Source organism: Sceloporus occidentalis, unplaced genomic scaffold (assembly GCF_023333645.1).
Source record: "Sceloporus occidentalis isolate IW3139 unplaced genomic scaffold, rSceOcc1.0.p SCAF_2, whole genome shotgun sequence".
NCBI classification, from domain to species: domain Eukaryota; kingdom Metazoa; phylum Chordata; class Lepidosauria; order Squamata; family Phrynosomatidae; genus Sceloporus; species Sceloporus occidentalis.
This window is the reverse complement of record NW_028316982.1, coordinates 18,708,034-18,731,002: the sequence shown is the minus strand read 5'-3', so window position 1 is coordinate 18,731,002 and position 22,969 is coordinate 18,708,034. Positions and strand designations below refer to the sequence as shown.

General features: G+C 41.4%; 1 protein-coding gene across 3 annotated transcripts in view; it reads left to right on the top strand.

Annotated features, from left to right (window-relative positions):
- Nucleotides 1–22,969, top strand: part of FNDC3B (fibronectin type III domain containing 3B) — a 396,089-nt gene that overhangs the window by 93,823 nt on the left and 279,297 nt on the right. For all 3 annotated transcript variants that reach the window (XM_089508835.1, XM_089508837.1, XM_089508834.1), the window contains exon 3: nucleotides 21,478–21,553. In XM_089508835.1, the coding sequence (XP_089364961.1) occupies nucleotides 21,478–21,553 (76 nt within the window). The remainder of the gene's footprint in view (nucleotides 1–21,477; nucleotides 21,554–22,969) is intronic.

Below are 22,969 nucleotides of genomic sequence, written 5' to 3'. Positions count from 1 at the left end.
AAGATAATATTCTATCTTTCGGCTTATTATAGCTTTCAGGAACTATGAATTTTCTTTAAAGAGGGAAATAAGAGAAAGTGAAAAGTGAGGGCAGGAGAAGAGTCTTCCTTTTAAATAACTATCAGGAAAAGTTAAAGTGAAGTCCCAAAACTTGTTTTGGAAGACTTGAGAAATAAATCTTCTGACTGAGTTTGCTTACCACTAAGACGTCCTCAGTCACTGTGTATAAACAAACGAGAGCACAATGCGCCCCAACGTTATTTATCCCAGATGGAGTTCTAAACTTGGCTCTGTCTCTGGTGCTGATGTCATGGAGCACCAGCAAAGCTCTGAAGGAGAGGCATGCATAGCATCCATTTTATTCCTGTGTGATTGGTGTGGGAGGGGAAGGCTGAGGGGGTGTTGGCTGGAAAATGTGCTTCATGGTTTTTTCTCCCTCCCTTTGCTGTTCTTGTGGAGAAAATGTTGATAAAGAATGTGGGACTGTTGCCAAGGAAGAAACAACACTGAATAGTGGGGGTGTTCTTGTTTCCCTCCCTGCTTCTGTGTACCTGCATAGTATAGAAAGAATTGGCAAAGTCCTTTTGGGTAGCAAACTGTATGAATAGCTGAGGGAGGAGCTGGTTTTCTGTCCCATCTTACAGAAGTTCCTTAAAGTAAAACACAAATATTCCTGTGTTCTCAGAATCTCTCATTCAGAGGGTGTCTTTGTGGGGAGCTTCTGCTATTCAATTCAGTGCAACAAACCAACCTTCAAAGAAAAGTTTCCTTCCCAAAGTGGATGCTGTATTGCATGTAAGAATGCTTGTGTTAGGCCTAGACATGGAAAAGGAGATGCCAGTTCAGAAACTTAGTGAGAAGAAGCATCTGGATTCACAGAAATGTTATTTTTCTCTGGCCCAACTATATTTGTAATAGATCCTTAGCAGTCTCATGCTGTTTGCAGTCCTGAATTAAAGTAACTTGGACTCAAGATGCTGAAACATTGGTACAGCACTCTGACGGGCTATGGCTTTGGATTCCAACTCCCAGTATCCCCCAGTCAGCATGAACACTGAGACACTCTCCCCAAAACTGAGTTGCTTTTCTTGGTAGCTTAGGAGAGCCATTGTTTGACACCCCAAATACCCATTTTTAAAGCTAGTGGCCTTTTATATTTTGGGGTTGTTTTTTTTAAAAAATTTTTTAACAGTTCAGGTAGCCTGTGGTTGGATTGATTTGTGTTGCATGATTTGTGTTAGGGAGGCTAAGATTTCTGGCTTTTTTCAACAGTAGCAAGAACATTGCAGGCTCCACAACCCATATAACATCTTCCTTCTTCCCCTTCCTCCTATTATATTAAGTGATATTGATGTGGATGTTAAAGTACCAGAAGACAATCATAGAATCATTGAATGATAGAATTAGTAGAGACCATAAGGGCTATCCAGTCCAGCCCCCTGCCATGCAGAAACTCACTGTCAAAGCACCCCGACAGATGACCATCTAGCCTCCATTTAAAGACCTCCAAAGAAGGAGATGCCACTACACTCTGAGGGAATGTGTTCCACTGTTGAGCAGCTCTTACTGTCAGGGCGTTCCTCCTAATGTTCAGGTGGAATCTCTTTTCCTGTAGCTTGAATCCATTGTTCTGGGTCCTATTCTTTGGAGCAGCAGAAAACAAGCTTGCTTCATTCTCAGTGTGACACCCCTTCAAATACTTAAGGCTATCATATCACCTCTTATCCATCTCTTCTCCAGGCTAAACATCCCCAGCTCCCTAAGTCTCTCGTCATAGGGCATGGTTTCCAGACCTTTCACCATTTTGTTCACCCTGCTATGGACAGATTCTGGACATCACTCGTGGTAAATTTCTCTCTGGAGATTATCACATGGGGACCGGGAGGTCCCTGTCTTGTCCTTCCCGTGCAGAGATTTTCACATGATGTCATCATTGTCCTGTTCTTGCCTCATTCTTATTGCACAACCACAATAAGATTTTTAGACAATATTGTGCTGATCCTGTCCTTCTTCTGTTCCTGAAGTAGCATGGCTCTGTTACAGTGTATTAAAGGAAAGTTGTGTTAATACAGTGACGGGTGCCACTGAAGGGAGAAGGATGGGATAAGCACAGATGTGATAAGGACGGGGTAAGGATGGGAGCGATCCCTCCTGCCCCATGTGATATCTCCCCTGTTCCCACCTCCATTTCAGACCACCCTGGGCAGCTTGGATAGGGAGACTGACAGGCAGGAGACTAACTGGGCAAATGAACAGGTTCCCAGTCTTCTCTTAATTTCTCATTACTTGAAAATGAGAGCGTTCTGAATGTGTTTAGCATAATGTATTTTATGCTTTGGAGATTGCTCAGTATCACTGCTTTGTTGATTCTACTTCTGAATATATATCTGGACAGGGAGCTGGAATCCTTATGGGTGATGATAGTTATCCCATCCTCAAGCAGAAGTTGCTCTTGTAACCTGGAAATGTGGTGACGTTCGGGAGAATCGTGCCTCCATTTTAATGTTGTGTACACGAGAATGCTTTTTATGGGGAAACCTGCTTTTGGTGCCTTTCTTCATGTTGGCTTTGCTTGTGTGAGGGTCAGAGGGACTTTGTTGAAGTCCTCATGTTGGGCTTCAACTGCCATCAGCCCTAACCACCATAGTAAATTCTAAAGAATAATGGCGGAGTGTGTGTATGTGGGGGGGGGGGGGGGAACAGTAGCTTAAAGTTGCCTACCTCCACTCCAGTGTTTCATTCATATAATCATGCCTAAAATAAAGCTGCAACAATAAATGGCTCAAGATTCACTAATTCCTGTTACCTTTTTTGTGGGTTTTTCGGGCTATATGGCCATGTTCCAGAAAAGTTTCTTCCTGGCGTTTCGCCAGCATCTGTGGCTGGCATCTTCAGAGAATGAAGATGCCAGCCACAGATGCTGGCAAAACGTCAGGAAGAAACTTTTCTGGAACATGGCCACATAGCCCGAGAAACCCACAAAAAGCTATGGATGCCGGCCATGAAAGCCTTTGACTTTACAATTCCTGTTACATTCAGTTGGACTAAGTAAATGGGGCTGCAGATTGTTGGGGAGAGGGATAAAACCTTATCCCTGTACCCCCATGAAAATGGAATATGGGACAGATTTTGGTGCCTATTCTAGTGACTTGTCCCTAAATCACACCATCATGGTGTCATTAATTATGTCTGGCCTTGAAAGCCAAAGCCAACAAAAATATAGCAAAACCTCTAAACACATGCAGCGGTTGTTTCCCTTACTGCCCAGGAATTGGCAGTCTGGCCCTCCCATAGAGTCAAGAAGGGCCCAAGAAGGGATAGCTTTGCTCTGCATGAGTCTGAGTCCCCTGCAGGTCTCTTTCAGAAAATTAAACATTGCCCTTGCTTGCCCGGCAAGCCCCAGAAAAGTATAGCCAGTATTTGTTTTTAAAACCAGGATTAAAAAGGCTAGGGATAGTCTTCCACTTTCTGTCACATAAATCCAGTGTTTTCATTTTTCCCTTCAACAGCATCCTTCTGCTTTCTTGGTTATTTTTTATTATTAATAAAAGAACAACAGCACATTTCTTGTAGTTGTAATGAAATGCTACAGGAACACGTTGACTACAATATGTTAGGAAGAACTATGTTATCTGAACAAGGGATGGTGGCTAAGTTTAGCTGCATTCCAGGAGAAGTATAGTGCTTTGTGGAGGGAGTAACTTTGCACATAGGAAGGAGAAACTAACACAGTATTTGTTGTTGGCTTTTTTGGGCTATGTGGATGTGTCCTGGAAGAGTTTATTCCTGATGTTTCACCAGCATCTCTGAAGATGCAAGCCACAGAGGCAGATGAAATGTCAGGAATACACTCTTCCAGAATATGGCCACATAGCCCAAAATGCACAAAAAACTATGGATGCTAGCCGTGAAAGCCTTCGACTTCACAAACTAACACAGTAATGAGTTGTGTCAGACAGAGAGATTGAAACATCAGTACATCATTTAGTACATTCTAGAAGGGGTGGAAGGAGGGGAGGAGAGCAAAGCCCTTACTGGTGCCATGCAGACCGAAAGAAGAGAAGGTGCTTCCCAGCTGAGGAAATCCACCAATCATAGTTCTTCTTCCCTGTCATGTTTTATGTGATAAGAAATGGCAGAAGGAGTAGGAGAGCATGGGAACATTATATAGGGAAAATGATCTCTTCTGGACCATTATAAAAGTCTATGTTTGAGACAGGGTGGTTGCAGAATGAAAACATTCTCTGGAAGCACAAAGCCTTCTCACAAAAAAACAAAAAAAAAACTACTCCAGGTTTTTTTGGCAGCCGAATTTAGCTGCTCCTTCCTGAGCATTTTTGCTAGTCAAGATCAAAGCATTTCTTGATTCCAGCCTGTTGGTTTGTTGAAGGCTGATATCCAGGCACATTCCCCTCTAGATGTGGCTGCCAGCTACTCCCATGGGAAGATAGTTACAGCAGAGCAAAACTCTGCTTGTGACTTTAGTCTTCTGTGAGAGACCCTGTGTGTGCACTGTGAAGTGTTCTTATTTGTAAGGCATACAGAGATTTAGTCCACAACTGTGATGCTTTGCAGTATAGACTTATGTCTGACTTTCTTATCATCCCAATCATAATGACAAGCATTTTGATAACTTGATGTGTTTGTAGTTGAAGTTGGCAGTGGTTTGACATGCTGTTCCATGTTACCAAAATCTTTGTGCCCACCCAGCTACTTAGAGTTTCTTGACCAAGCCAGTTCTCGAGCTTTAACTTTGCACAATAAATAAATAATAAATAAAATAATTTTGAAATTTCTATTCCGCTTTTTGCCAGGCAATCAAAGCGGCGTACAACAAGTTAAAATACATCCATATATATATAATGTCCCCCTTAAAATAAGATTAAACAGTGTAAGATTAAAAACTACATATTAATAACCAACTAATCCAAATAATAATGTAACCATGGCCCGTTCCGCATGGGCGGAAAGTACGTGCTCGGCATGTACTAGGGTTAGAAAGGGGCGTCCTTTCCGGATGCCCCTAACCCTAGTATGTGCCGAGCATGTACAAAATGGCGGCACCCTATACACATGGGCACCACCATTTTGACATCGCGGACGCTTAGCGTCCGCACATTGCACGGCGGAAATGATGTCGCGAGTGCACCATTGGTGCTTTACGGCATCATTTCCGTGGCACAAAAAGAAGCTGCTTTTTGCGGCTTCTTTTTTGGCCGACGGGAAGCCTCGCCATTTAGAGGCTGAGGCTTCCCAGCGGCAGAAGCAGAGGTGCCAGCAGACCGCCCTTTTTGGGCGGTCTGTAAAGCGCCCAAGTTATCCCAAATTCTTGAATAAAATAGTGTGTTCAGAGCTATTGACATTTTTCCTTCTTGGTCTGATAGGCATAACCTGAATGCAATAAGGACATGGCAGATTTTTTTCTTTCTTTCTGGCAGTCTCTCACCTGTTTTTCTCACTTCCTTTTGAAGAAGCTTCTTGCCTGCCTAATGTTTTTAAGATTAACTTCCTAAATGGTAGATGACAGTGGGCCTCTTCTCAACTGTGCGGGCCCTGTATTATAGCTCCCAGCTGATGCCACAAGCCTTAGCTATGTTAAGTGGAGGAGGAAAAAAAGATATTAGAGAGGATTAGTTTAATAGACAGAACTGTAAATTCCCATATAGTTAGCTTTTGCAGAGAATGGCAATGCTAAGCTAGTGTAAATAGGGGGAATCAGAATCGTAGAGTTGGAAGAGACCAAAAAGGCCATCCAGTCCAACCCTCTGCCATGCTGGAACTCACAATCAAAGCTCGGAAAGTGTCTGCAAAGGGAATCCAGGACCTTGAGCAATTAGTACTGAATTGGCATGACTCCAGTTTGGAGCACTTTGGTCTGGAGGGACTGCACCCAACAGAACAAGCTGACTGATCCTTAGTTATCAGTACATAATGGAAGAGTTAACTGAAGAGTATTCATTGTCAGATTTGTGTTGTGGCCTCCCCCTTTGCAGGAAGCAGCAGGAAAATTCCACAGTTGGGACTGTGGTTGGGTGATTATAGTGCTGCAGCAAAAATATGTTGTTAGTGACTCTTTCCAGCAATTCTTCTTTTGCTCAGAAATGGTTGTTTTAACTTTTTGGCAGTACTGCATATTCACAGAAGACAAGAAACATTTGAATGAAGTCTTAAAAAATAGGCCTTCTAAGGAAATCTAAAGGCATAAACTATATTTGCTTTTAAATTCTCCTATGTGTTTAGTAAGTATTGCAATTCTAAAGTGAGAGGTATGAAAAGTGGCTGTCTTAGTGGCAACACAACAAAAATGGAATTGGCCAGAGGGAAATTGTCACCAGTACCTCTTTTCTTCATAAGACCAATGGACATGTGGTGGTTTTTAAAAAACATAATGTGGGAAACATGTATGTGGTATCTCTGCTACCTATGGCAAGCAGTATAAAAAGTGATTTGCAACCTTTGTATCTGGGTGAATGTTTAGCTTCCAAGAAATTAGCTCTTTCATAAAGTCAAAAAATTAACTAGAAGAATTAGTAGGCTACTCATAAGTAATGTATGTATTGTTTCAATAGTTTATTGCATCTCCACTATCTAATGAGTAAGTGTACTAGTTATTTCCCTGCCAATACACCCTTGTCCTAGCATTAATAAAGATGGGTATAAAGGAATGTATAAAGATTTCACATTTTTCAACTGTGCTAGCTGTGCACATGCATTGTTTCATCAGTTTATTCCATTCCCTCTACCTTCTGGGCAGGTGAAACAGTTCTCTTCCTGTCACTGGTGTTTTTTTTTAATAATAATAATAATAATAATAATATTTATTTGTATACCGCCCTCTGGCAAACCAATCCAGGCGGTTAACAACAGTAAAATATAAAATATGACAATTAAAAACCCTTTATCCCTCCCCCCCCCAAGACAGTATTAAATAGTATAACATATTAAAAACACAATATTAAGCATAAAACAGCAATTAAAACTAAAAACCCTGATATCCCTCTGTTGATCCTCAACCATCACTAAGATGGGGCCACGGGAGGAATGAGGGAATCAGGGAACCTGGGAACATGGGCCGGGATGGTTAATCTGGAAAGGCCTGCCGGAAGAGATCCGTCTTGACCACTTTTTTAAAGCTGTCTAATGATGTTATCTGACGGATCTCATCTGGCAGGTCGTTCCAGAGTTTGGGGGCGACAGCAGAGAACGCCCTCTGGGAGGTCGCTGCAAGCCTAGATTTTAGAGGCTGCAGTAAGTTCCTCCCAGAGGACCGGAGAGCGCGGGGAGGATTGTACGGGAGGAGGCGGTCCCTAAGATAGCTTGGACCCAAGCCATTTAGGGCTTTAAAGGTGATAACCAACACCTTGTACTGGGCCCGGAAGCTGATAGGCAGCCAGTGGAGGGACCTCAAAACCGGAGTAATGTGGTCCCTCCTAGAGGTACCTGACACAAGCCTGGCTGCCATTTTTGAACCAGCTGTAATTTCCGAGTCAAGCACAGGGGTAGCCCCATGTAGAGTGCATTACAGAAGTCAAGGCGTGAGGTTACCAGCGCGTGCACAACCGTCTCGAGATCCCTTCCAGAAAAGGGCGCAGCTGGCGTATCAGCCGAAGCTGATAACAGGCACTCCTGACCGTCGCATTTACCTGATTTGTCATCAGGAACGACGAGTCACGGAGCACCCCCAGACTGTGAACACAGTCGCTGGAGGAGAGTGTGACCCCATCCAGGACTGGAGGTTGCAACCCAATTCTTGGTTTCGGGGCCGCTACCATGAGCACCTCCGTCTTGTCTGGATTCAGTTTCAATCTGTTTTTCCTCATCCAGCCCATTACCGCCTGAAGACATTCATTGAGAGAAGAGATGCCATCGGAATTCGAGGCCGACGAACGAGATACGGAGAAATAGATTTGGGTGTCATCAGCGTACTGATAACACCCAGCACCATAATTCCGTATTATCTCACCCAGCGGCTTCATATAGATGTTAAATAACATCGGGGACAAAATAGCCCCCTGAGGAACTCCACAAGTGAGGTACCTCTTACTGGAGCTACAGTCCCTGAGTAGCACCCTCTGAGACCTGCCCGAGAGGAAGGACCGGAACCACTGCAAAGCAGTGCCCCCGATACCTAACCCCTTCAGGCGGTCCAAGAGGATGCCGTGATCTATAGTATCAAAAGCCGCTGAGAGGTCTAAGAGCACCAACAGGGTCACACTCCCCCTGTCAATGCTCAGACGCAGATCGTCGGTCAAGGCAACCATGGCAGTCTCAACCCCAAAGCCTGTCCTAAAGCCAGTTTGAAATGGGTCTAGATAATCAGTTTCATCCAAGACAGCTTGGAGCTGAAGGGCAACCGCCCTCTCGATCACCTTGCTCAAAAATGGCAGCAATGACACCGGCCTATAATTCTTCATATCCAGGGGGTCCAGGGAAGGTTTTTTCAGGAGCGGCCTAACCGCCGCTTCCTTTAAACAAGATGGAACATGTCCTTCCCTGAAGGATGCACCAATGATATCCGTGAGGAATCTCATCAATGCATCCCCCCCCTGGACGGCCAGCCATGATGGGCAAGGGTCAAGAGGGCAAGTTGTCTTCCTCATCTTACCAAGCAGCTTGTCCACGTCATCAGTACTCACAGATTGGAGCTGATCCAGTATGACTACATCGGCGGAGTCACTGGACGCCTCGCCTGTCGACTCTGTTTCAACGGTGGCATCTAAGTCGGCTCTTATATGAGAGATTTTGTCTGCAAAGAAGTTGTTAAACACGTCACAGCAGGCCGTCGTCGGGTTAAGTAAGGGATTTGGCGTCATTTCCCTCACCACCTTAAACAGCTCTGCTGGACGGGACTCTGCAGACGCAATACGTGCAGAGGAGAAGGCTCTCTTCGCTGCACGTATTGCCTCCCGATAGGAACGAAGAAAGTTCCTATGGCGAGTTCTGTCGGATAAGAGTCGAGTCTTCCGCCACCTGCGCTCTAGCCGTCGTCCAAACCGCTTCATCTTCCTCAGCTCTGGTGTGAACCAGGGCCTCCGATTTGGGGCGGGATGGCAAGGGCGCTTGGGAGCGATCGTGTCGATAGCCCTGGTAAGATCGGTGTTCCAGGTATTGACCAGAGCATCGACTGGATCACCAGCATTCCCAACCATTAAACCCTCTAAGGCTGTCTGGAATCCAATGGGCTCCATCAGCCTTCGAGGGCGGACCATTCTAATGGGTCCGCCACCCCCGGTGGGGCAGATATTAAATGTATCAATGCACAACTGTATGTGTTCTGCCTGCTAGTCCAGCACCAAATTAATTCTTGCAAGAGTGTTGATGCTGGCACTGATGCTGGGCTGATTTTGCCATGCAGAATTCTTGAGTCTTCCAGTTGTTCCCTGTCTAGGCAATTGCTTCTTCTGCTACACTTTCATTCCTTGATGGTCAGGCTCTACAGAAATTAAGATGACATAATTGGTGTTGAATTTTGTGTGTGGATAGGAGATTGGAATTGCTACTAGTGTGCCTGCCCCATCAATCTGGAAAATAGATGTTAATGATTTGGTTTTTATTTTCTAAACATTTAAATCATGTATTATAAAAATGATAATAGGAAAATATCCAAGGTAGTTTAGTTTTTTTTTTTAAAGGCATGAAAACACATTAATCAAAGCAGTGAAACAATTTAAATAGCAGCAGTAAGAACCAGTCTTACATGCAGATTTAATCAGAGAAACAAGATGGTGAAAAGCAATTGCCAGTATTTACTCCTCAAAAATGTTAGCAAAGCTGTCTTGGTTTTCTTTTTTTCTTTTTTTTTAATGGTGGAATTTTAAAAGGGGTGTGTGTGTGTGTAATGCTCTTTTATTTTTCTAAAAAAATTGACAACATTGGGTGCTGTCATTTTTGACACATTAGATTTCTTCAATGCATACAAAAACTGTTTGTCTTATCTTGTTTAATAAGACACAAAATTGTCTTTTTTCCATCAGATCTATGTCTTTTTTCCATCAGATCTAAAGTTCCATTGGTATCCCTGCATTCTGCATCCAGCAGTGCTGGTAAAACATAAAAGAAATCATTTGTTCTGTCATTTGGTGAAAAGGAATTCCAATTGTAAATAGAAGATGCTTCCTGGGCAGTAGGCATGCTGGTTCAGTCCCCTTATCTTCACTATTTTGCAATATCTGACAGTGTAGATTATAAATATACATTTATAGAGTTCTGTGCAAACAAGGAACACGGTAGTAAGATGTATTCTCAGCTTCCTGGAAGGTGTCTGTTATCTGAAAAACATACAGAAGCAGTTAATCCTATATCAGATAGGAACAAGAATAACACAGAACTTGTTTTATCTTGCTTCGATGCAATTTATTGAGCAGTAATACTCATATCATCCTGTACAACAAATAAGGAAGAGTGTAGACCTGGTTAGTTTAAACAGATGTTAGGAACCATTTTTTTAAAAAGAAGAAAAAAAACCCCTAAAAAACCAGCAGTTCCTTTCTCAGTATATAGTATTAACATTTAATTGCTATAACTCTAAAGAAAGAAAACCTCAAAAACAAAAACCAGGAGTGACCAGATTTCCTACTGAGAACAGGTAGGGAATCAAACATTTATACAGTATTGGGTTGGCCAAGAGTAAACAGTAATTCATGGGTTTCAAGTCTTTTTGCTACCTCTCCATGTTGTCACTGATCCTCAGCGGCAAATGTGGAGGACCAACTGTATAGGTTTTTTATTCAGGAAGTCTAATTTTGGCATATGAAAAGAAAATCCAGAGCCAACATGGTGTAGTGGTTTGAGTGTTGGACAACAACTCTGGAGACCAGGGTTCAAATCCCTTTTTGGTCATGGAAACTCACTGGGTGTTCTTGGTTTAGTCACACGTTCTCAGCCTCTGAGGAAGGCAATTGTAAATCCCCTCTGAACAAATCTTGCCAAAGAAAGCCCATGAAAAGGCCTTAAGGTCACCATAAATCGGAAAGAACTTGAAGGCACACAACAACAGTAAAGAAATTCCACAGCTCGGACTTGGAGGCACATTCAGCTGTTTGCAGTACTATAGTCTACTCTGTGATGTCTTCATTTCATGTTGTACTTTAAAATAAAAAGTGTTGAAAAATTTGTGAGGTGGTGGCTCAGTGGTTAAGATGCTGACTCTGACAATTGCCAGGTGAGCAGGTTGAGACCCAAGTGCCATGTGACTGAGGGCAATCCTATCACTAGTTAACCCTTTGCCAACCTAGCAGTTTGAAAGCATGCAAAAGTGCAAGTAGATAAATAGGTACCACATTAGTAGGAAGGTAACAGCGTTTCATGCAGTCATGCTGGCCACATGACCATGGGTCATCTTTGACAATGCTGGCTTCCTTGGCTTAGTAGTGGAGATGAGCACTGCCCCTTACAGTTTGACATGATGTGACAGTTTTTTTTAAAAAAATGGAAACCTTTACTTTATCTTTACTTAAACTTTGTGGACAGGAGGGCTACATTTCAACTAAATGTCTTGATTATCATTATTTTTAACTTAATGTTGATTTCTGGTGAGATACTGATAGGCCAGTTGTCCTAGCATGTTATATCCCTACACATTAATTAATTAACTGATGGATTAATTACATATTAAATAATTAAGAGCTGTTTCATCCACAGGATTGTCACGAGTTGACTCGAGGGTGGTTAAAAACAGACCTTACGTCAGTATGGGGTTTAAACTGAGTTTAAGACTGAGGTAGGGAGAAAGAACACGATGAACCTCTCATGACATGCAGGAATAAATGAGCAGGGACCTCAGTTCAGTGTAAGGTTACAGAGTTCTTAAAGCTTTGGCTCTAAATTACCTTTGGAATTATCTCCTCTCATATAATCTGCCCCATACACTCATGCCCTCTGCAGGACATTTACTGCAGTCAACCAGGACTAGGTTGACTTCAGCTGCCCCTAGACTGTGGACTGACCTGCCAGAAGAGATTTGACAGCTGAATACAATATTCAGATTTAAAACAGCATTAAAGACAAGTCTCTTCTGGCAGACCTATCCAGATGATTTTAAATTGTAAATTTTAAATGATGAATTTTTAATGTGGATTATTTTAATAATAATAATAATAATAATAATAATAATAGGATTTATTTATATGCTGCCCTATCACTGGGAATCCGGGCGGCTTACAACAGAGGGGATAATAGATGGTTCCTTGCCCTCAGGCTTACAATCTAATAGGTAAAATATGTAAACCATGTGGATTGTTTTAATATTTATGTGTCTTGTTCTTTTGTGTTAACTGATGTTGTGTATTTTTTGGTCTGTTATTGTTCCCTACATCGAGTCAATAATAATAATAATAATAATAATAATAATAATAATATACACTTGAACCTTCTCATTCACAGCTTTGACATTCGTTGATAAACGTCCCTGAAATGTCCCTAAAAGATGTAGGAAGTGTACGTGTCTGGAAGCCAGGCATGCTTCCTCAATCATCAGGGAAACGTTGCTCCCTCCTTAGCATCCCTGAATTGTTCCTGCGGAGTGGATTTCCTATGAATGCAAAGTTTGCGTTCATAGGAAATCTGCTCCCCTTGCAATGATTCAGGGATGCTAGAGGGAGTGACAATTACATGACAATGAAGGAAGCGTGCCTGGCTTCCAGACATGCACACTTCTTCCACCTTTTAAGGATGTTTTGGAGATGTTTGAGCCACGATGCAGCCAAGTATGGAAATCTTCATGGTTTTGTGAGGTCAAGGCCGGGTGTGGGCACACTCTTCCTCTTCCTCCTTTCTCCTGGGATTTTCTCCTTGCGAAAAAAGTCCAGGAGGGAGAAGCCAGGAAGGGTTCTCGGACCAACCCCACCCTTTCCTGGTTGGATCACTGTCTTCCCCAGGCACCCATCCACCTGGGAAAGGGGAGGGAATGGATACCAGGAAAGGTGTGGGGAGCCAGTTAAATGGACTGTAGGACGGGGGGGAAAGAGGAGTGTGCGCCCCTCCCTTTAACTGGCTTCTGTGGAGGGGGGGAGTAATTCACAGTTTTTCACGTTCACAGCAGTCTTGTGCCCCTAACCTCTGCGAATGTGGAAGGTTGAGTGTAATTTGTTTTTGTTGTTGTTCTTAAAAAGCCTTAGGAATCTGGTGAGCAACATGTTACCAGGAATATTGAATCTGCTTTTTGTTTTGCTCCAAACTTTTAAAAAGTTATCCAAAGTGTGAAATTTAATTTGAGAATAGGGTACAACACCATGGATAAGTCAGCATAGGCTGAAACCTGGAGTGGGTGCATTGCCTTACTGACATAGAAGCTGTCACTGCTTTGGTAGCAGCTTGAAGCTGTGTGGGGGGAGCACATTGGCCTGCACACTGCAGGGCCACCTCTTCAGATAGTTAGGCATTGGTGGTGCAGCTCTCAACCCAACTACTAATTGAAATCAAAGTATCTGAGTCAACTTGTGTCCATTGCCATTTTTTGGTTCATGGGATTCTGTGTGGCCTTCAAACAATTGGTCTCCTAACCCACCACAGTTACCCTCCCTATCCTATTCACTTCATCCTGAGTATGTTTTGTGTACACAGTGGCTGCATCTGCACTGCAGAAATAATCTGTTTTAACAACACTTTAATTGACATATTGCATGAAGCCATGGCAGTTAAAATGGTGTCAAAGCAACATAGTTTTGTAGTCGGATGCAGCCAGTGTGTCCCTTTGTTTTGAAGGCATTACTGTTGAAAAATGAGCTAAGGAGAGTTCCAAGGATAGGCAGGCTATAAAAATAATGTTCTTCACAATGTTGAGGTTGCTATTATTCCCTAGTGAGGAGACGTTGTGTTTTATGTATGCCTGTGTGTGTATTATATTAAGAAGAGAGGTTTGAAGTGTCATAAAAATCTGCCAGTGTCTCAGCCTCCTACATCAGAGATGCTTGAAGTAAAAATATATGACTGTCATCCTGATGCTGGTTGTCAGGAAAGTGTCAGGAGACTCTCTCCTCCTCCATAGATAGATTGCAGCCGAGGAATGGAATCAGTAAAGGTTTCCTCCCTGCCTTTCGTCAAACAAATAAACTACCTTTCCTTGCCATTGCAGTTCAGGGAGAATTTGAGACTTGGGAAGGATGATAATGAAGGCTTTTTTTCAAATGCATGTGGAGAAATTAAATATTAGGATGCTGAAGCTGGTCCAGTGTATTGAGGTGACTATCAGATTGCTGTCTGGTTGCCATAGTGACTTAGCAGGCTTGAGCCATGCCAGAAATACAGGTTGTCTACCTTAGCCAAAATGCTTGGGACTAGAGACATGTTGGATTTCAGACTTTTTGGTGATTTTGGAATACTTGTATTTGCGTATAGATATATAATGAGATATCTTGGAGATGGCACCCAAGTCTAAACACAAGTCTAAATACAACTTTCATTTATGTTCCAGATATATTTATTTTATTTTATTTATTTAGGTATTTATATCCCACCCTTCAGCCCTAATGGCTCTCAGGGCGGCTTACAATTATTATTTTTAATATAGCTCACATAGCCTGAAGGTAATTTTATACAATATTTTAATAACGTTGTGCATGAAACAAAATAGGTGTACATTGAACTGTCAGAAAGCAAAAATGTCAGCCACCCCCCCTGAAAAAAAAGTTTGGTGTTTGGAATATTTTGGAATTCTGGATAAGGGAGACTCACCTTGTGAATGTTGGAAGCAGATGTGGAAGGACCTTTTTTCTCAGGGTGTAATGACAGGTGACGGGATTTAGCAGACCTAACTCTAGGTTTTTTGACACCACAGTAGTCGAGAGTTCCCTCGAGCATGTGCAGCGTGTATTTCCCTCACCACCAAGTAAGGTTTAGTGAAACATGTACAGGTAATATGACCAAGGCAGATTTGAGCATTGATATGGTTTACTAGCAATAGCATGTACATTTCTATACTGCTTATCAGTGAACTCAGCACTTTCTAAGCAGTTTACAATCTGTAAGCTAATTGCCCCCAACAAGCTGGGTCCTCATTTTGCCAACCTATGAAAGGATGGAAGGCTGAGTCAACCTTGGAGCACTGCCTGGGATCGAACTCATAGCCTTTATTGTGGTGATATTAGTTGTGCTTAGGACTGCATGTGTATATGTGTGCCAAAGTATGTGTGTGCTGGAGGTGTGACTTTCTGACTGTAATTTCTAGAGAGCAGAGCCCTGGCCTGAGGAGTGTAGTGGCTTGAATGTTCCTGCACTGTCATTTAACTTAAAGAACATACATCTCTTTAAAGAAGGACACACACTTCCATCTCCCAGCTTTATCACTTTGTTGTGAGTGCTGTGTTTTATTTGAAGGAAAGCGCAGCCCATGTGAATAATTCATAGGCATTTGCAAGCTGGAGGGCAGATGTCTAACTGCTGATTGAGCTGAGGTGGATGGGCTGGCATTTGTTAGTTTATTTTTATCTCTTCTGGGACCCTGATTGTGGTGTCTTTGCTGTCCCTGTCTCTCCTAATCAGCGTCTTGTGAAAATCTTGCTGCAAACCTAACATAATGGTCTATCGTAGCATTTTCCTTTTCTAGAAGTTATAATTTAACCATGACAATGCACTCTTGGAGAATTACTGTTATTTCAAAGCTATGTATGCTATGCACTAATTTCTGCTCTGTGTCTTGAGGAAAAAAAGAGGGTTTCTCATATTTTGATGTTATTAAGACTGGGTCTTTTCTTTGCTACATATAGAAAGGCCATTGCCCTTACATTAAAAGCATCACTAATTTCTGTCACTACTGTTGTAGATGCAGAAGGATTTTAGAAATTTTGACTATGCACTCAGTTTCAAACAGTGTGGCAAAAGGAAGGCTGCATATTGAATTCATACATCAAGGTTGCATAGGGCATATCCCTACATATGCTATTATGTGTTGATTTTGCCATGTAACCTTTGTTGAATGCACAGCCAAATCCACAAAGGAAACTGCGATACTGCCAATTCAGAAGAGAGACCGCTACACATCAGCTGGGAATATGTGCTGACATGCTCAATAGCATTACAGTGCAACTCTACATCTGTGACCTTGAGCTGATTGCAGATGTTGCCCCTCAGGTGAAAATGTCCAACTGCTTATGTAGGAGAGTTTATGCACACATCAGACACAAACAGGGTTTTGTGTTTTCAGAATAAACAGCCACAGCTAGAAAACATTCAAACAATTAGGGCTAGAAAACATACTTGAATATGAGGGGCAGAGGGGCATCTTTCACTGTTTGTATTGTAGATGATTTTCCTATGCTGGTAATAAAACTGTCTCTGATGAGATAAACAACTAGAGCATTTCACTTCAGTGTCTTCCTGTTTAGCTGAGTAAAAAAAAGTCATTTAAAAAAAAAGCCAAATTCATTACACGGGCTAAGACAAAAACTGTACCTCAGTGGCAGGTTGGCAGGCAGGCAGACAGACAGATAAGTTGAGATATCTTTTTCTATATGAATCCATACACTATTGTTGTTGTAGTTTTTGTTGTTGTGCCATCAAGTTTAAGGTGACCATAAGGTGAGACTATCATAGGAGTTTCTTTCTCAAGATTTGTTCAGAGGATGTTTGCCTTTGCCTCCCTCTGAGGCTGAGAGAATATGACTTGCTCATGCTCACCTGATATGTTTCCATGGCCAGGGATTCAAACCCATGCCACTAGAGTCATAGTCCAATGCTCAAACTAATACACCACTCTGGCTCTCATAAATCCATATAGATGGAGATAGATTTTTAGCTCTAGGCGTTTTTTGATAGAAAGAAAACTGTAAGTTGCAAATGGCTGAAATTTGAAGGCACTGTTTCCTATTGTGCCAGGGTATGAATGTAAGAATGTGTAAGAATGACATTCTAGGTCTGTATCTGTGCTGATTCTGCAGAAAACAAAAAAACATGAATCTAGGGACAAAAATGTTATTGTGCTAGTGAATGAGGATTTTTCAGTATTTATCTTTTTTTGAGAATACGCTGTAACATACATCAGCTATTAACTTAAGCTGCTAACATCCCCAATCAGCATGGTCATTGGTGGGAGTTGTTGTCCAACACAGCTGGTGGATGGCAAGTTTGGAAAGGCTGAACTAGAGGTTAGTAAAGATGTATAGCTACTGCCAGAAATAGATATCCTGTGTCATTCTCTTTTGTTGACTAATACTGTTGGTTAAAAGACTGTGTTTTGTTTGACATGACTTCACTTGGCGTTTCCTTGCCCCATGTCATTGACTGCTACTTGGGAAATGAAATATGGGGCCATTGCATATTTTATGTCGCCATGTGCAAAACAGGGCCAGTTTTGTGAAGCGGTATTCTTCTGCAGTAAGGATACCTGTGGCATTCTTGTATCTTGCATTAAGAGGAAGCTGGTATGACTGTCACTGGTTTGCTTTCTGAAAATTCTTCACTTACTAACTAGTGGGTGAATGGACAACAGAACATGGAACATAGAGATGCAAGGACCATCTATTGCAACCGTTTGTGAACATTGGAAGCCACAGCTGAAGCATCCCTAAAAGGTGGGCATGCAGCTTTCCTTTATAATCCTCCAAGAAAGGAGAGTGCACCACTTTCTGAAGTAATCTACTCCTCTGTCAAACAGTTCTTACTGTGGGGAAATACTTCAATCAAAAATTTCTTTCGTCTAATTTGAATCCATTATATCAGGAGTAAGAAAGAAATTCCCTCATTTCTCCCCCAGAAATCCCACCAAGTACAGTACTGTATTTATTTTTAAATTTCAAGCTTCCAATGTACTATGTGGCAGCTTCAAGCAGTTCTGCAGAGTCCTTTGCTCTCAGCTGAGGAATCTTTCTGCCATTCGGATATGACCCTTTTGGTTGCTGCCTAAAATAAATGCAGACAGCTTCTCACTGTGATCAGAATAGTGCTGCTTGGTAAATTGTATAATGTAAACAGTCACTATAAATAGCTCTTTCTCCATTTGTGTTTGGAAGTCCAGAGTGAGGAAGATTCTATGTTTTTTTTTAAACTGTTTTGTTGGGAAAGGGATTTTGTGTGTGCAAGGAAAAAGGAGACAACTAGGTTTGTTTATATGGATTTCTAGCACTGCTGTGTCAAAAAGCAGTGTGTGCTTTTTTGCATGGATTCAATTTACTTTGCCATGCAAGACACACAGACTTTTTATTTAGCATGCAGCCACCTTCCACATTCCATTTTTAATGATAACATCTTGAAATAAAACTATAAACCAAAGGATGCTTTCCAGCATCATGAAGTGGATTGATGCATGTTAAGTGTTTCTGCAGATGCTCCTGCAGTAGACTAACTTTCATCAATAATTGCGCTTATATGAACAATAACAATTTTTTGTATTTTATCTAGTAGTATAGTTAAATAGTCGTATTTTATCCAATGGTATAGTTAAATTGGCTCTGTGCATGTTAAAAGTGATTGATGCATGTTTTGAGACACCTGCACAGTACTCACTGGCAAATTTCCCTCATGTTCATTGAATTAGTGGATCACTAATGGAGGGAGTCTCACAGGACTGACTTTGTATGAAATCACCCTTTCCCATCCAGGCACAGGAATGTTGTGTGCTGTAATTTGTAGGGGAGAGAATTCATAGTCTGTTTGATATTAACTTCCTTGTGCAGGCAGGCTACTTAAGAGAGCATTTATAGGTAGGTAGCTAGTGAATTGGTATGACATGTTCATTTTTTATTCGTTAAAATATTTCTGAGCCACCCTATTTCATTAGCTTTCAGTGAAAAGGACAACTGAAAACCACATCAATGGGAAATCACCATAATAAATCCAAACAAACAAATCAAAAGCTGAGCTGCAATCACTGAAAGAGATGTAGTTACTGAACCCCAAAGCTTTGGTAAATAACTGGGTCTTAACTTGGTGCCAAAATAAGCAGGGCATCTATACCTAGGACACTGTGGTGATCACACTTCTGACTAACACCTCAGATCCTCACACTTTATGTCGGGTACTAGTGCCTCTAGGATTCCACTGGATCTACCTCCTCTAGGTTTATGTATAAATGTTGCTTTTTCTGGCTCTGATATGGGGTATAGTGATAAAGTGGTAGACACGGTTATGGTGATAAATATAATTTGATTAAATAGATCTTATGGTATATGGAACTAATTTTACTCCTTACTGCCAAAAACATAAACACTTGTAACTGCAGTGTCTTTTATATTAATAAATGTCTAATGGACCAAATGCATTACTGGCAAGCACAATTTCCCCTCACCTACTCTATTCCCCCCCCCCCCCCCACGTCTTTTAGGATTGCTAGGTTGAAAACTGGAGAGGGCTCCTGTTGCTTTAATGGTTGTGCAGAAGAGGGCATTTCAACAGGTGTTGCTTATCATGCACTGTAATGTAACAAGCACCACTTGCTGAAATTCTCTCTTCTGTTGTTCTTGTTAGCTGCCTTCAAGTTGTCTTAAACTCACGGCAACCCTATAAATGAGACATCTCCAAGATTCCCTGTTCTCGACTGCTCTGCTCACATCCTGTAGGGTCAGGCCTATGGCCTTCCTGATTGACTCTAACCATCTGGTGTGTGGTATTCCTCTCTTTCTACTGTCCTCTACCTTTCCCATCTTCATTGCCTTTTTCAATGATTCATGCCTTCTCATGATGTGGTCCAAGTATGACAGTCTCAATTTAGTCATCCAGGCTTCCAGGGAGAATTCCTGGTTGATCTGTTCTAAGACTCATTTGCTTGTCTTCTTGGCTGTCCATAGTATCTTCAGCACCACATCTCAAATGTGTTAATTTTCCTTCTATTGTCTTTCTTCACCATCCAACTCTTGCATCTGTACACTGTGATGGGGAATCTCTCTTCTGCACAACCATTAATGGAGCTCACTTTAGTTTGCTGTCTAGCAGCCCTACTGTCTTTTGGTATTTTTTTCAGAAGCATCAATCCTATTTGACTGTCATTCCCACCACAGCTTATTAATGACACCTCCCACTTTCATTTCACCAGCCACCATCCCATGCAGATATGTTCCATCCAGCATTCTAAACCTTTCATTCAGACTTTATAGTTTCCTAACTATTCAGACCATATAGCAATATAATTCAATACAGTATGAGAGCACAAAATATACAAGTTATATAATGTCACTGAAACGTCAACCAGGTGTGTGTGTGGGGGGGTCTTCTCTCCATTGCTCTGTGTTATTCTGCTCCCAACTATGGGAAGCAGAGGAGAGCCCCTTTAGTGCATATTAATACACATTAATCTCAGGTGTAAAGGGAGTACCAGTTAAAGTATAAATAGGGGAAATGAAACACAGAATAAGCTAAAAGTCCCAACATGACCAAAGTAGCATAAGAAATGTAGCAGGAAAATTGCATATCAAATGTATTTCCCTGGTCCTAAAAACATTAAAATACATGATGTGAACATTCCCACCTGTATACCTGTGCCTGGTGGGGACTCAGAAGCTGCCTCAGCCACCACCAGTGGAGCCCAGTGGCCTCTCTGGGGAAGGGGGGGGGGTAGGCCCTGCCTGGAGTGGTTCATGAACTCCCTGCCAGGAACCCTGAGCAAGTCAGTGTGCGAGCTGCCCCTAATGGCGATGAAGCCACATGCATGCTCTTCCATTGAAGTCAATGAAACTTCAGCATCCACAGATGGATTCCCCCACCAAGGGCCAACTGTATAATTCACTGTAAACACAACAAACATCTTAACATCAGGACAATTTTTCTTCAATTATCTGAAGCAGTGGACCAGCAGATCTTTTTCCTCCAATGTGCCAGGGGCTGGCATCATATGTGTATACATTGGCTACAACTGTTATTTTGTTTCCTAGAAACTTGTTGCAGACTAGCAGTCAGTGGTTTGTAGACCAGCACCAGTTGGCAAAACAGCATTTTGAGTAGTACTCATTTATATTTATATTTAAATATGGCTTTAATATGGCTAACACATAACCAGTGCAGCTGCCCCCAGAGCTCCATAGTGGTTGCATTCTTCACTGGATGCAACATTCAAACCATGCACAAGGAATGCCCTGTATCAAACATGTTCCAGTCATCTAACTGTGGCATTTTAAGGACATGAACTATATGGCTAAGCTTTCCCTGCTCAGTTGGTTGTGCTGTCCCACCTGTTTCGGTAGAGACTAGTAATTTTTCTCTCTACAATTTTCAGTACATTTATTGAGTTATAAAATTAAATTACAACAACAAAAAACAAACAGGAGAAGAAGAAAAAAACAAAACAATTGGAGATGTTAGATGTCTGCCTGTTGTTTCAGTCCTTCAGTCAATATGCCTCTGGTTATTGCAGATCTATTTATTTACTTATTTACGGTGTTTATACCCTGCTCTTCATCCCTAAAGACTCTCAGAGTGGTTTACAGATAGTTATTCAGACTATCCCTGCTTTCAACAATACCATGTGCCAGGTCGGTATTTTAGTTAATGTATCACAAGTGAACAAAATGGGTATCTTTTGAGGAATAAATTTTTCTTATTGTTTTGTTTTGGCAGGTCATTTTTGTTCAAGTCAATCCAGGTGAAACTTTTACAATAAGGGCTGAAGATGGAACTCTTCAGTGCATTCAAGGTAAGGAAGGCTTTACTAGGAGAGTATCTTTTCCTTGCTTCATGGTCTTGGCCAATAATCTGGATTTGTTGTTCCTGTACTTTTTCTAATTAAAAATAAAACAATATTTAGAAGACTGTAGCATCAGTCTTAAATGCATGCTTTTCACTTTTAGGAAACATGAGTACTTTGTAGCTCGATTTTATAGATGCCTGAGGAAGCAATATATTTAGAATGGAAGCATTGGTTCAAAAGAGAGTCTTCAGTGTGATTGCTCATCATTACTTCATGTATTACTGATGCAATAAGTTATTTCTTCTGTGGCATCTGATGGTGCCAGAAATAAAAGCAGGATATTGTTACAGACTTGGTCAGTAAATAATTTATTCTGGTAAATATTGGAGTTTTTTGAACAAGAGATTGGTGATGTTCTGGCTCTGGATTAACCAGGAGTTCAGAACACCTACAAGGTCTCCTCCAATGTTATAATTCTGTGATGGTTAACATATCTTTAGGTGTGAAGGTCAGTCACTGTTGATCTTGGAAGCATCTTACTTGGTTTCAATTTAACCTGTTACACGGGATTGTAATGAGGGCAAAAGCAGTGGTGGAGAAGAGACCACATATGTCAGTCCTGAGCTTCTTAGATGAATACAAATGTAATAAGTCACAACACTACCCATTTTGCAGATGACAGCTGAAGTTGTCTTGCCTAAGACCACCTAGTGAGTTTGTGGTTGAATCAGAGTTTGAAATACCAGTTTCACACATTCACTCGGCTTTGGTAGTATGGCATTCCAAGTCCTGGTAATCTTTTACTTCTAATGTTTCTTAGTTTGTTCCTAAAAATTACATGAAATGTCAGAAAGTAAATGTTAGCTTGGATTTTCCTTGTTTGCCCACATGAAAGGAGTTGATCAATATGTAATTCATGCTTAATGTTGAAGAAAAGCACACTTGTATTGCTTACTATAATGGAGAAACTCTTCAAGTAAAGTTCACACCTTAAGGGAAAATTGCTCCCTGTAACTCTGCCAGTATCTGGGTGAGGTGGTAGTAGCAATCATGTGTATGGTGTGTGAGTCATTCATGGTAAATAAGTCTACCCAGGGGCTATGGGTTTTTTTTAAAAAAAATTGCTTGAAACCAGTGATCATGAAAGAAGGAAAACTAGTCATTTGAGCTCAGTATTAATAATGCAGCCATTCAGTTGTGACCTGCAGTAGAATAATCTCATCAAATGAATTCATTTGTGTATTTCATTTTTTTTCCATTTAAAGCAGAGATGGAAAAGGTACTAATAAAGACAACTGTGTATTTGTGACTAATTTCCTGATATCTGACTTACCAGTAGCTGAAGCAAGGCTTCTAAGAAAAGCGAAAGTAGATCTGCCTATTTCAGTTCCATTATATTTGTTGTGTTTCTGAGTTTATGTT